We start from the raw sequence: 15,354 nt of genomic DNA, 5'->3' as shown, positions 1-15,354 counted from the left end.
CCAGAACTGTCACTTGAGGCACAGGTGAACTCAGTGGCACGGAGCACTTTTTATCAGCTTAGGCTGGTATACCAACTACGCCCTTATCTGGACAGAGTTAGCCTAGCTACAGTTATCCATGCTCTGATAACTTCTCGTCTGGATTATTGCAATGCATTATACGTGGGGCTGCCTTTGAAAGTGGTCCGGAAACTTCAGCTGGTCCAAAATAGGGCAGCAAGATTGTTAACAGGGACTCACCAATGAGCTCGTATTACGCCAGTAGTTTTCCAGTTCCATTGGCTGCCAATCCATTTCCGGGCCCGAGTCAAAGTGCTGGTATTTATTTATTTATTTATTATTGCATTTATATCCCGCCTTTTTTCCTCTTGCAAGGAACCCAAGGCGGCTTACATTATCCTCCTCCCCTCCGTTGTATCCTCACAACAACAACCCTGTGAGGTAGGTTGGGCTGAGAGTCTGTGACTGGCCCAAAGTCACCCAGTGAGCTTCCATGGCCAAGTGGGGACTAGAACCCGTATCTCCCGGCTCCCAGTCCGTCACTCTCACCACTACACTACGCTGGCTGTATTAACATTCAAAACCCTTAACGGCTTGGGGCCAGGTTATCTGAAGGACCGCCTCCTCCCATATGTGCTTGCCCGGACCCTAAGTTCATCCTCAGCGGCCCTCCTCCATGAGACCCTGCCAAAGGAAGTGAGGCGGGTGGCTACTAGGAGGAGGGCCTTTTCTGCTGTGGCACCCCGGCTGTAGAATGAGCTCCCTAATGAGGTTCGCCTGGCACCTACATTCTATTCCTTCCGGTGCCAGGTGAAGATCTTTTTATTTTCCTAGCCATTTTAGCATTTTAACTTTCTAGACTTTTAGCTTTGCTGTTTTAAATCTGTATTTTAAATCTCTGCATTGCTGCTAGTTTTTACTCTGGTTTTATTCTGGTTGTATTGTTATATTGTGGTTTTAATGTTTTTATATTTTATATTGTATTACTGTGTGCTTTTTGGTTTTAATTTTTGTGAACCGCCCAGAGAGCTTCGGCTATTGGGCGGTATAAAAATGAAATCAATAAAATCAATAAATAAAGCCAAGCTGCCATGAGACTCTTCTGTTAATGTATGCCTCCAACTCCAGGTTCTGGAAACTAGAAACTCTATGCATCTATACTGGGATCACTCAAATATGATTCAAATCCACCATCCCAATTAACCAGAAAAACATGGCAATTCTGAATTGATTAAAAGTGTTTAATATGCCTCACTTTCAAAGGCAGGGCAAGGCATAGACAGAACAGAAGTAGTTTCCACCAAATTGATATATTTTAGTTGGAAAATATAGAAAAGGAAAAATAAAAACTAGGCATCTTTTGCAAATGTTGACAGGACTCAGTAAGGCACAAAACAAACATTATTGGCTCTGACAGATGACATCCCAAGTCAAGAAACATAGGGCCTACTCTTGTTTGTGAAGGAAGGGTTGTCCATCAGCCTCAGGTGAGGTGTGCATTCAAGTCTGGTTTCTCACAAGAGATCTTGGTACAGTCTGTAAATTTATATACAGTGATGGGGGATGAACACTGGCAGGGAAAGGGATTTTGGGGTAGTGATGGCATTGCTCAATGAAAACGTCAACCCCGCACATGGCGGTTGTGAAAAGGGCCAATTCCATGCTAAGGATCAATAAGAAAAGGATCAAAAATAAAACTGGAAAATATACATCTCTATACAGTCGGTTGGGGGTTGGACTCGATGGTCTTGTAGGCCCCTTCCAACCCTACTGTTCTATGATTCTATGAATGCTGTGGGCTTTTCTGGTCACTGGACCTCAAAAAGGATATTGTACAACTGGAAGAGGTGGCAGAAAACGGCAACCAAAATTATCGGGGGGCTGGAGCAACACCTCTATGAGGAAAGGTTGCACCATTTGGGCCTTTTAAGCTGAGAAAAAAATGTGACTAAGGGAGGCCATGACAGTGGCTGATTAAATATGGAATTGCTAGCACAAGCCGTGGTGATGGCCACCAACTTAGATGGCTTTAAAAACGGGGTGGGCAAGTTTGGGAGGAACCAGGAGTCATTTTGCCCCTTGGACCGCCCCAGGTGGGCTGCACCTCCCCCCACCCCCATGGTGCCAGGGGAAAAAAAGGCATCCGTAGTGGCTACAAAGCACAAGCTAATTTTGACCGTTTTGTTGCTTTGCATATCTACGAAACACTAAAAGGGTAAAGAAGGCTTCAAAATGGCCGCTCCAAACGCCAATTTTGTTTAAAAATTTGTTTTACAATTTGGGGCATCAGCAGGGGGCAATGGGAGCTGCAGGACTGAGCGTGGGCCACATGTTGCCCACCCCTGCTTTAAAAGGATAAGGCTCCTGGTCATGAGGGCTATATGCTCTCTCTGGGATAAGAGGACGCATGCCTCTGAATACCAGTTGCTGGGAAGAGCTGTGGTCTTCTGGATTCCCATGAGGCATCTGGTTGGCCACTGTGGGAAATAGGATGCTGAAATAGATAGGCCTTTGGTCTGATCCAGCAGGGCCCTTTTTCTGTTTGTATAGTTTGTTCTGGCCAAGTTTTTCCCCACATTTATTTCCAAGTATTTACTGAGGAAGGCGCGGGAGCACCATGCACAAATTCTCTGAGGACTAAGAAGGACTGATTTAGCAGTTAAGTTCTTGCTTAATCTCAGAAGTTATACACTGGTTTTCCTGTGAGAATTCTCTGATGGGACATAGAATCGATGCACCATCTGAAGCCATTTCAACACTCCAGGAAATTATGGGTCTTCCTACCCCATTGTGAGTTCTTAGATGTCTATTTAGATCTGCTTTCCTATAAAAGCTCTTTCCACATTCCATGCATTGGTACGGTCTCTCCCCTGTGTGGACTCTTTGATGAGAAGTAAGGGTTGCACGCTGCCGGAAGCTCTTTCCACACTCCAAGCATTTGTATGGTTTTTCCCCTGTGTGGATTCTTTGGTGTCTAAGAAGGTTTTGCTTGTCACAAAAGCTCTTCCCACACTCGGAGCAGTTATAGGGTTTCTCTCCTGTGTGAATTCTTTGATGGGAGGTAAGGTTGACCTTGTGACTGAAGTTCTTTCCACACTCCAGACATTTATACGGCTTCTCCCCAGTGTGAGTTCTTTGGTGGCTAATGAGATGTGATCTATCATAAAAGCTCTTGCTACACTCTGAGCAGTTATAGGGTTTCTCTCCTTTGTGCATTCTTTGATGGGCAGTAAGGATGAAGCTCCGATGGAAGCTTTTCCCACATACGGAGCATTTATATGGTTTCTCCCCTGTGTGGATTCTTTGATGTAACCTAAGGTGTGCGCTCTGGCTGAAGTTCTTTCCACATTCCAGGCATTTATATGGCTTCTCTTCTGTGTGAATTCTCCAATGGACATTAAGGTCTGATTTCTGATTGAAACTTTTTCCAAAGACTGGGCAGACGTTCCTTCTCGTTCCCTTCTGTTTTTCTTGTGGAATTTGAATGTCATGGAAATTACCAGCTTGGGAAGTGATGGATTTAATCCTCCACCTCTCTGTTTGGTTTCCCTCTTGCTCTTTAAGTCCATTTTGATTCACAAAGTTCTCTTCCATCTCCTGAAGTTTGATCTTCTCACTTAGGCTTTCATCAGTCTTACTATCCCACCCATCATCTGTTGGAACAGAGGTATAAAATTCTGGCATGAGTACAAGGGGGTGGGGGGTAGAGAAGGCCTTTAATCAGGGATAAAACCAAATTTAGTGCTGTCGAGAAGAAGCACATGTGTGGTTCAACTTCACACCACTGTCAAAGACTCCGAGCCACTGCATATATTCAGCAGACTTACATGGTCCAGCTGTCCCTAGACTATTCCAGTGGGAACTCCTAGTGCAGAATTCACGGGTTTTAGTATAGCACCTTTCCTGACATCCTGTTCTTGTTGTTTTCAAATATGTCTGCTGATGTGTCTGTTTTTTACATGGGAGATGATTTCAACCTGTCATTCCCTCATCTGCATCCTCAAGTGGTACAGTCTAGGCAAGAGCTGGACCATGTGATTCTGCTGAATTCTCTACCTTGATCTCTCCCACTGTCTTCTCATCTTCAGGACACAGAAGCAGGGAGGGGAGGGAAGAGAACATTATTTTCCTACTGTATGAAAAGAGAGAGAGAGAGAGATGACAGGAAAGGGGGAATTATTTATTTTGGAGTCTTAACTTTTAGCCTGACTACCCACATCAGGAGTAGGCAACCTGAAGGCCTCGGACTAACTTCATGTGGCTCTCAGCCTAATTTCAAAAGCAATTAGTTCACACCTCTGGTGAGAGAGAGAGAGAGAGAGAGAAAGAGAGAGGAAAATGGGGTGGCAGAAAAAGAGAGGAAAAAGGGTGGTAGAAAGAGAGAAAGAAAACAGGCGGCAGACACACACACACACACGCACACAGAGGAAAGGGGGTGGCAGAAAGAGAGAAAATGGGTGACAGAAAGAGAGACAGAGAGGGAGAGAAAGGGAAAGCAGCAAGAAAGAGACAGAGAAAAGGAGGTGGTAGAAAGAGAAAGAAAGAGAGAAAAGGTGTAGCCCTGCCCACTTTTGGATCTGGCCCCCAACTTATTACCCCAAAGGAATACAAACCTCAACTGAAAGAAGGTTCCCCCACTACCATTCTACATGATCTCTACAGCAAAGCAAAGCGAAGCATGGGATGAACAAAAGTGCCAAGCAGACCAAAAAAACCTCCTCAGCAAAAGAGCAGGATTTTGGCACTTCTGTGTACTTTTCCCCAGCTTGAATTGACACATGGCTCAGAGTTACAGTCACTGAAAAGCCAGCAGTTCCCCACTTGACCCAGGGAAGGGACACCCCAACCTCAGAGCACCCTCTTAGGATATTCATCTCCAGTTCATGCAGCTTTGACCAAGGGCCACCAGGTCAAGTTTTCCTTCTTGGGAAGAGACACCAGAATCCAGTGCCAGACTGGAAGGCAACGGAGTCCGTGCTGACACCACCAGGCCGCGCAGACCTCCCTGATGAAAACCTCACCAGTAATAAAGAACGAGGCTAGGAATTCATATGATCAGAGCCAAGATACCTGAAGGACTTCCTTCACCCTTCGCATCCTGCCCACAGTCTTAGACCTGCATCCGAGGCATTACTTCTGTGCCTGCCTGTAAGAACCAATCAGGTTGCCGGGCATGAGAGAAAGAGCCTTTCTGGTAGTGGCCCCACGTTTGTGGAACTCTGGTCTAGTGGAGGTACATCAGACCCCATCTTTGCAGGCCTTTAAATGGTCCTAAAGACCCACTGGTTTACTGTTGCTTTCACTTAAATACGGATTTTACTGGACTGCCGTGATGATTTGGCTGTAGTTGCAATTGTGCTGTTTTTCCAGGGCGATATGTTACCTGTTTTAGCATTATTGTTGGCTCTTATTAGTTATTAACCTTATTACTACGGTGTTCTGTGGTTTTAAAATGGATTGTTTACATCAGTCTGCCCCAACCTGGTTTACACCCCCAACCCCTACCAATGTTGGACTGCAATTCCCATCATTCCTATGAATGATGGGAGTTGCAATTCAATACCAGAAGCTACCAGGTTGAGGAAAGCTGGTTTATATGTTGTAAATGTATGTGCTACAAGATGCCTTGGAAACGTTTTACCCTAAAAGGCGGCCAACAAATATTTAAAATAAATTCATACCCAAAGAGTTCCCAAAGTCCTCCTCCATGATTTCCCTGCACAGGGCTTTTTGGTCCGGATCCGGCAGAGCCCACTCCTCCTCTGCAAAACCCATGGCCACCTCCTCGAAGGACAATGGGCCCTGAAAGAGGAAGGAAAGCATTCCCTGTTAATAGATCAGTCCAGGGAGGGTGTGAAAATTGCCCCCCCCCCGCCCCCAGACTGGGAAGTCTAGGGAGGGATTTCCCTAGACTAGATTGTCCCAGTCTAGGGGCGGGGGTTGCGAAAACATCCCCAAAGACACGTTTCTAATGGGGATAAATGGGCATTTAAAAAATGCAGGCTTCAGACCTTGATTCGATAAATTAAGCTTCCATATTTTATATTGTTTTATGCTGTGCTTTGTGGTTTTAATTTCTGTGAACTGCCCAGACAGCTTCAGCTATTGGGCAGTACAGAAATGAAATGAAATGAAATGAAATGAATAAATAAATAAAAGCTCACAGTCTGTGTTTCGTGGCACGTTTGGGGTGAAGTTTTAATAAGTGGTTCCTGGTTTCGAACTGCTGCTCCAGATTTGTTCCTGTTGTTTTTGTTCCTGTTTTAGATGTTGCAGGGATTTGTTTACTGACTTATTTAACATCGTCATAAAATCTGCCTCAAGCACACAAAGAACCAGACTAGAAGCATTTCAGTAAATAAATACGCCTCCCAAATGAGAATCGTCGTCATCATCATAATTATTATCAATAATAATTTCATTTCACAATTCACAGATAAAAACAGCATAAAAAAATAAAATATACAACATTTAAAACAATTTAAACAGCTACAAAGAATTTCAACAGAACACTAGACATGTTCAGACAGCTGGCATGGATGCCCCATCACATGCCATTAAATGCCTGGGAGTGGAGGGCAGTCTTAACCTGGTGCCAAAAAGATGACAGTGTCAGCACCAGGCAGGCCACAGTCGGGAGATGTTTCCATAATCTGGGGGTGACCACCAAAAAGGCCCTCTCCCTTGTTGCCACCTTCCGAGCCATCCTTGGAGGTAGCACTCAGAGGAAGGCCCCAGATGTTGATCGTAGTGTCTGGGTATCATGACATTAATACGTTGTTCACACTTGTATCTTGCTTGTCCTCCAAGAGCAGAGTATATGGCAGGAGTAGACAACCTTCTTACTGCTGAGGGCCTCATTGCCTCAGTGGAAATCTGTTGGGGGCTGCACACCAGAGTGGCCGGAGCCAGACCCCCCCAACTAGTGGAGGCTGGTGGCTCCGATGTCAGTGGGGCGGTAAATCTGTTCTGGGTTTCACTCAGAACCAGTCAGAACTCTAATGCAGCTATCCAAACTGCTTCATGAGGGAGAGGGCCTTCTCTGTGGTGGCCCCCACTCTGTGGAACTCCCTCCCTAGGGAACTCCGTCATGCCCCCTCTTTAATGAGCTTCCGTCGTGCATTAAAAACGTGGTTGTTCAGGCAGGCATTTGGGGTGGGTTAGGGTATTTAAAAAAAAAAAAATTATGGTAAAATTTTATTGTTTTAAATTGTTTTATGGTGGGTTGTACATCGCCCAGAGTGGCTGGGTGACCAGTCAGATGGGCGATTAATAAATTTAATAAATAAAATAAATAAATTCACATCTCCACTGCCCGAAACCTATTCCCTGCTGCTTTTGTTTCTCTCTCTCTCCCTCCCTCCCCCCTCACACCCACACACCCACGCACAAAGCGGCAGGGAGCACAGCTTGGCAACCTTTTCCAGAGCAGGAGTGTTGGTGGCATCATCTGCCAGAGCACCAGGGAAATTGACAGATCCAGGAAATTGACAGACCCTCCTTGACCTGCCCTAGTGGGTGAGGAGATAACGAGGCTTTCAAGTTTTACTATCGTTTGTGACCGATTAGCAGAGAGCAGCCTTCCCCAACCTAGTGCCCTCCTGATGTTTCAGCTGACAGCCCCATCGTCCCTGACCAGTGGCCGTGCTGGCTGGGGCTGAAACACCTGGACGGCACCAGGTCCAAAACACCTGGTGCCTTCCAGGTCCAAAACACCTGGAAGGCACCAGGTGTCCAAAACACCTGGAAGGCACCAGGTCGGGGGAAGGCTGGCACAGAGGAAGTCAGAGAATGGGGAAAATAGTCAAGCAAAGGACAGATGCTTCTTTCCCTCTCTTTGGTGGGCACTCGTACTTCAGCTCTAGCAGTTCAAATGGTAACACGTCTCTGCAAGGTTGTCTGAGTTGCTAATCAAAAAGCCGAAGATCTTTGGCTCCAGCAGAACACGTTTGACAAGCCGAACCTCTACAGTTAGAACTAAGCACCAGAAGTCGGCGAAGTTGAGGATATTGAACATTATTTACTTTGCTGCCATTTGTATGAGTCCCCAAGAAATACATTTCTCCACCAAGTCCTGTGTTTTCTGTCAAATGGACCTCCCTTGGATCAGATTTGGATATTGCTTGCAGGCAACGACGTCTATGTTACCACCCAGGTTGCAAAATCTGCCCTGGCGCCAGAAAATTAAGAGCCAGGCATCATACTGTACCCTCTTATAAATCTAGGCGGAAGGACTCTGCAGCTGTTGCTGTGGAGGGGAAGTGAGATGCAAAGGTGTCGTTTTAATAATTGTTTGTGTACTGTTTTTAAATTGGTTTTTATTGTATTTTATCCTGTGTGTGTGTGTTAAATTGTGATGGCTGATGGCTTTGAACAATAAAGGTTTATTCACTAAGCACCGCCAAGCGTTTACTCCCAGCTGGGAAACTATGCATAGGACAGCTGTCCTCAAAACTTAACTGTGAGATTTCATTAGCGGTTTGCTTGCTTGCTTGTTTGTTCATTTTGGATGGCTGCCTTTTATGCTGCTGCTGCTTTTTATCAGGGTGCCCCGGTTGCCTATTGAATTCTCCAGTAGCCAAAATCAACACTCAGACAAAAGGGCTGCTTTCCAAGGCTTTAATTCCATTTATCTTAATGAGGCATGCAGATGCTAATTGCTTGAGACTCAGAGAAACTACAAAGGAACAGCCATCTGGGGGTTTCTAAGGGTTAGGACGCCAGTTGATCTCCATTTGGGAAAAACGGGGCAATTCTCTGAACTTAAGGGATGGGAGGGGAAGATCTCCCCCGCTCCCGTGATGCTTCTGGGCACAGCTGTTGACGTCGAGCCAATCGGGCTGAGCGCCAAAGCTCAGCCCCTGCGACCTCTCGCTTGTGCCTGCGTCTGCGCCTCGCGTCTAAAAGTTCAGGTTGTCCCTCCCTTTCCACGCCTGGCTCACTGTCACTCCCAGGGATGTGAGCAGGGGGTGGGGCTCCCCCTCCAGCTGTGCCTCTGAAGTCTGAGAGCGTTCCTCCCTCACGAGTTGTCTCTCCTCCTCAGAATCTGAGCTGCTTTGGGACTCTATGGGCGGCTCAGATCCAACCCTGACACTTTTAACATCGTTGTTGGTTTTATTGTTGGCTTTTATTGTTGTTTTTATATTTTTATCACTTTTAATATTTTAATTGTTTTTATGTATTTTATTGTTGTAAGCTGCCCTGGGAGGGCATTTGCCCTGAATAGCAGCCAAGAAATATTTTAAATAAAATAAAATATATTTTTTTTTAACCAGGCATATCCTGGGTCACATGGCTATGAATCCTGGCTGGGGACGTAGGTATGTGGGCTGTCATGGCTGACTGATGGACTGATGTAAATAATTTTTATCCCGCTCCTCAGTCAAAAAGCCTCCTGGAATGGCTTACAAATAATCAGTAAAAGAAGACAGTCCCTGCCTGCAGGCTTACAGTTGAAAGGCACGGCACACAAGGAAAAAGCGATGCGGAGGGAAGAGGAAAAAACACACATTTACATTTTTCAGCAGAGCTGGCGGAATGGCCCTGCTTCTCCCTCAGTTCAGCCTGCTGGAATGGTTGCTGGTGGTAACAGCTGAGGAAGGAGACGTCTTCGTGAGGGGGACACCTGAACTTCAACACTGGCCACTACACCACTGCACACAAGGGACATACGCCTTGCACTGTGCGCAAGGGAGCCACACACAGGCACTCCTCAACCTAGTCAGGTGGGGAGAGGATGGTGCCCCCCCCCCCCCCGGTGTGGGGACATCCTTGGAAAGTGCAGACCTGGCCAGATCCATGCTTTCGAGGAGCTCTTCAAAGGTGGGCAACCAGCAACAGAAGATACCGAAGGGGGCATGAGGGGGGGAACGCATTGGGAGAAGTCCAGGATGCAGGCGGGCCATGGTGCTGGGGGTTGCCCACGTTTAATATATGGGTTTCCCCTTCTCCCATGTTTTCCTCACAATTGCCCTGTGTGAGGCAGGTCCGTCTGCCTGTCTCTAGGTTTCCCAGTGATACTCCTGAGTGATTAGGGATTTGAACCCTGATCACCCCAACCCAACTCCAGCTAAGAAATCCATTTGCTTGGGGCCCCTGTAACAAAGATGGAATTTATTTATTTACAATATTTCTTGGCCACCTTTCAGGGTAGAAGTTCTCCCAAGGTGACATAAAAGTGATCAAACACATAAAACCAGTGCAATATTAAGAGCGATAAAAGATAATAAAACTGTAAGAACCCCATAAAAGCAGCAATAAAAGCAGCAATAAAAACAACAAAAGCAGCAATAAAAACAGGAACGAAAGTGATTAGCAGAAGGCCAGAATAAAATAATATGTTTTCAAGGTCTTCTTAAAAGCCTGCATTGATGGAGCATGGTGGACTCCTGATGGCAACTAATTCCAGAGGTGTGCAGCCACTGCAAAAAGGGTCCTGGTTCGTGTGGTCACCCACCTGACTGCTCCCACTCGTGGGCAAATGAGAAGGGCCTCCCTTGCTGATCTTAATGTGTGGGCAGGCGGATATGGGTGCATCTGAAGTGCCCCCACCCACCCTATGCACATCTTTATCTAGGGATCCTTCCCCTACCTCATCTGGTTGTGCAGCCTCTGTTTCCGCTCCACCCCAAGGAGATGTTTTGGGAAGTGGCAATGATGTCATTCTATTGTCTGTAAGGGAGGCAAAGAGGAGGGAAACATACACGTTATAACCTTTTTCAGCCTGAGGCCAGAATTCCGTTTTGGAGCGCCGCAACTGTGGTGGTGGGACCAAAAGCAAAAAGGGCAGGGTGAAACCCCCCCCCCCCCGCAAGTATATATATTAGTTTAAAGTTCTTCCTGTCAGTCATTAAGCCTTAGGAGAAGCACTTCAACCTTTGAGAATGGGGGAGAAAACTGCACAAACAATGATTGGTGGTCAGAAGACAATGGGTGGGGCAGGGGCGTGGCCTTGTGGTGAACCACAGAGGGCCAAATTAGGACCCCGGCGCGCCAGATTTTGCCCACAGGAAGGTTCATCACCCCTGTTTTAATGCATTGTTAATAAAATCTAGGCAATGCAAGACACAACCGCCTCTTTCACATACAAAAGGCTGAAGTATTATTATAAAAACCGCTCCTGAAATTTCAAGCACCTGCAAGAGCAGAAGTGATCTGGAATTTCTCCTGGGAGCTTCATGACACTCGGAAACTCAGGCAGAAGGAATCCACACTTACCCAATGGCGTCTTGTGAGTTGGAGCCTCCTCCTTCACATTCCCCACAAGCAGCGCTCTCGGACAGGTGATCGACGGATCCCTCTCTGACTCGGGGGAATGAGCGAGTCCCTCCAAGTAGGGCCCCTGCACCTGAAACGGCAGCCAGGATCACAGCCAGGAAACAGGGGTCAGAGGAGCAGCTCAAGGATTCCCCCCACCCCCATTCTGCAAATTCCTGCAACCATCAGTGGGGCTGGAGTGAAGCTATGGAACCATTTTCTAACCCACTGTAGTGAAATCTCATCATAAGAGGGCATGAGCTGTGCTGGATCAGACCAAGGTCCATATAGTCCAGCATTCTGTTCACACAGTGGCCAACCAGCTGTTGAGCAGGAACCCACAAGCAGGGCATGAGTGCAACAGCACCCTCCCACCCATGTTCCCCAGCAACTGGTGTATGCAGGCGTACTGCCTCTGATATTGGAGGTAGCACATTGCCATCAGGACTAGTAGCCATTGATAGGCTTCTCCTCCAGGAATTTTTTAAACTCCCCTTTTAAAGACCCCCCCTTTTAAAGTCATCTGCATTAGCAGCTATCACTACATCTTGTGGTGGTGAATTCCACAGTCTAACTCTGCACTGTGTGAAGAAGTCTGTCCTTTTATCTGTCCTGAATTTCCCACCAATCAGCTTTATGGGATGACCCCTTTGGGATCTAGAATCATGGAATAGTAGGGTTGGAAGGGGCCTATAAGACCATTGAGTCCAACCCCCAGTTAAACATCTCCCTACCTACTTTCTCCACACCATGCATCACTTTGCACACCTCTATCATTTGTCCCTCTTGCTCGCTTTTGTTCTAAGCGAAAAAGGACCAAACGGTGCAAGCTTTCTTCATAGGGGAGTTCTCCAGCCCCTTGATGTTTTTGACAATTCCCAGCAGGGTAGCACTGTTAGTCTGTTGCAGCAAAGAACAACCATCTTGTGGCACCTCAAAGACTAACAAGTTATGATGTTGTAAGCTTTCATGGACTCTGTCCCATTTCATCTGACAAGTAGACTAGAGTCCACAAAAGCTTATGCTATAATAAATCTGTCTTTAAGTTGCCGTGAGACTATTCGTTGTTTTTGATCACTTCGGTTGCCCTTTTCTGCATCTTCTCCAACTCTACGATATCCTTCAGATGGGTCCAAGGAACAACTGTATTGTTTAAGAATACAATATCCTTTCTATCTCCTGGAGGAGAAGGCTATCGATGGCTACTATTTATTTTATTATCCGCCCATCTGGCCGGCTACCCAGCCACTCTAGGGGGCATACAATACAAATAACAACATGAAATACAACAAATTTACGTATCAACTGAACAAAACAACGTTGCTCTAAGAAACCCTAAACCACCCCAAATGCCTGCCTGAACAACCACGTTTTCAAAGCCTGGTGGAAGCTCATCAAAGAAGGGGCATGGCAGAGGTCACTAGGGAGGGAATTCCACAGAGTGGGGGCCACCACAGAGAAGGCCCTCTCCCTAGTCCTCACCAGCCTAGCTGTCCTGGCTGATGGGACAGAGAGAAGGCCTTCTGAGGCCGATCTCATTGAGTGGCATCCCTGGTGTTGCTGGAGGCACTCCTTAAGATAGACTGGGCCAGAACCATATAGGGTTTTAAAGGTCAATGCCAACACCTTGAATTGGGCCCGGAAAACAACTGGTAACCAGTGCAACTCCTTCAGCACTGGAGTGATGTGGTCTTGCTGACGGCTGCATTTAATCAGGTGGGGCCCCACGTTCTGCACCAGCTGCAACTTCCAAACCGTCTTCAAGGGTAACCCCACATAGAGCGCATTATAGTAGTCTAGACGAGAGGAGACCAGGGCATGAACTACTGATGGGAGCAGATGGTCGGGAAGGTAGGGGCACAGCCACAGTATCAGATGGAGTTGGTACAGCGCCACCTGGCTCACGGCCAACAGCTGAGCCTCCATGGACAGCTGGGAGACTAAAATGACCCCTGGACTGCGGTCCTGGTCCTTCAGGGGCAGCCGCACCCTATTGAACACCAGGTCAACATCTCCCAACCTAGTCCTGTTGGTTAAATAATACCTCTAGTATCAGAGGCAGGATGCCTAGGGATGTTGGAGAAATCCGCACTGGAACCAAATGAGTTTAGATTTTCATGAATCCAACCAGCAGATTCCACAGTGGACCAGCTTTCCCCCTGTTGGGCGGATTCTGCGGACTTGCAGACCTGTTTTCTAACCTTTGGGAATTTTGAGCAAATTTCATCATAGAAAAATATGCAAGAGTTAAAAAAAAACCCAGCCAAAAATGCAATTTCCCCCATAGGCTAAAATGTGAAAATACCCATTTGGGGGGGATTTGTGCATTTTGTAGGAATTTGCACATTTTTGCAAGTGCAAATTTGCACAAATGCAAATTTTCGCAAATTCAGAAACTAAAGAAAATCCAGTTCCGTTGATGGGTGGATGAAAGGCACTTGAAAACCTGCGAAACACAGACAGAACGGATTTGATACAATCCATACATCCCTAAGTATGCCTATGCATACCAGTTGCTGGGGAACATGGGCGGGAGGGTGCTGTTGCGCTCATGTCCTACTTGTGGGTTTCCTGTGGGCAGCTGGACTGATCCAGCGTGGCTCATTTCATGCCTTTCATGCCTTCCTCGCCCCTTGGAGCTACCAGGAATTAAACACTCTCACCTGCTCCGCTTCCTGCTTCTTCTCCTCTGCCTGGCTCAGGAGGAAACTTTCTGCCAGGGCCACGGCCTGGGAAATGGTCTCCGCTCCACTCTCTCTGACCCAGTTCTCCATCTCTGGGGGCAGGACAATCAGGAACTGTTCTAGGACCACTAGGTCCAGGATCTGAGTTTTCGTATGTTGTTCTGGCTTCAGCCACTGACGGCAAAGGATGTGAAGTCGACTGCAGACCTCTCGGGGCCCCTCGGCCTCCTGGTAGCAGAACCCCCTGAAGCGCTGCCGCTGTACGTCTGTGCTGCCAGCGTCCTTGGCCAGGTTCCTCTGCACTGTTTTTTCCCAGAATGCCCCACTTCTCCCACTGCGAGGACCTCCTGCTGCTCCCTTCCCCACTGCGGCTGTTTTCTTGCAGTGTTGAAGCACAGCTCCAAGTGGGTCCAAAGGATGCCCTTGCTCCAAAGCTACCTTCATTGCCACTGTGCCGAGTCTCACAAGGCCAACGAGTCTTTGTCAAGTGGTGCTGAAAATTCTCCTGGTCTCCAGACCAGCAGATATTTTACAAGCAAAACTGGATGATCCAATTCAAGCACAATTTGAGCTGCTCCCTTGGGGAAGGAAAACAAAACCCCAGGAGTTGGGAATCAGAGAGTGCCACAGACCAGAACATTTCACCGTGCCCTCATTCAGAAGTGTTATCCTCCCTTCTCATTGTTTTTTAAAACTCCCTTATTAAAGAGATGCTGCAGGAGCAGCAGGAGACATAATGTCCAGGAGACATAAAACTTTTTGCTCAATAAGACACAGGCTGAGATCCATAGACACAACAGGTAGACACCAAAGCTGCAATCCACTGATTAGGCATTTTGTGGGGGTGCCCACAGCAGTGTCTCAGATTCCCAAATGTGCCCACTGGTCCAAAAAAGCTGCATCCCAAACTCATTCAGTCCAGTATATTATTTTACTGATTCTGTGTATGATTCCTATGACGGCTAATGCAAAGACAAAGCACGAGCCTTTCGACCAAGGTGGGGAACCTTGTTGTTGTCGCACTCCAACTCCCATCAGCTCCAGCCAGGTAGGGGAGTGGTCAGGGATGATGGGAGTTGTAGTTCAACCATATATGGAGGGCCACCAGTTCCCTACCCCTGCCCTAGGAACTGATCCCAGCTTCTGGTATATTTTGAGGCATACTTCCTCTGTCAATGGAGGTTCCATTTAGAGATGGTGGCAAGTAGCTACCGGTGTGCCTGTCCACCCTCCATTTATCTAGTCTTTTATTAACTGCCTTCCTTCCTCAACCTGGTGCCCTCCAGACAGACTGGACTACAGCTCCACAGCTGTATTCACCCACAGGCTGATGGGAGTTACATAGGAAGCTGCCTTATAATGAGCCAGACCTTGGGTCCATCTAGTCCAGTACTGTCAACATTGACTGGCAGCT

General features: G+C 47.1%; 1 protein-coding gene across 1 annotated transcript; it reads right to left on the bottom strand.

Moving 5' to 3' along the window:
- Nucleotides 1-1,228: 1,228 nt before the first annotated feature.
- LOC146356099 (zinc finger protein 202-like) lies at nt 1,229-15,029 on the bottom strand. Its single transcript, XM_084831639.1, has 5 exons — nt 13,920-15,029; nt 11,218-11,347; nt 10,592-10,671; nt 5,682-5,802; nt 1,229-3,653 (listed from the first exon to the last, which is right to left on the bottom strand). The coding sequence occupies exons 1-5, from the start codon at nt 14,382-14,384 to the stop codon at nt 2,653-2,655; spliced, it is 1,797 nt and encodes a 598-aa protein (XP_084687765.1). The 5' UTR covers nt 14,385-15,029; the 3' UTR covers nt 1,229-2,652.
- Nucleotides 15,030-15,354: the final 325 nt, after the last annotated feature.

The sequence above is a fragment of the Heloderma suspectum genome, chromosome 2 (assembly GCF_057233095.1).
Source record: "Heloderma suspectum isolate Gila_16-S chromosome 2, 16-S_ref, whole genome shotgun sequence".
In the NCBI taxonomy this organism is placed as follows: domain Eukaryota; kingdom Metazoa; phylum Chordata; class Lepidosauria; order Squamata; family Helodermatidae; genus Heloderma; species Heloderma suspectum.
Note: the sequence above shows the minus strand (reverse complement) of the source record. Positions and strands in the feature narration are given on the sequence as shown.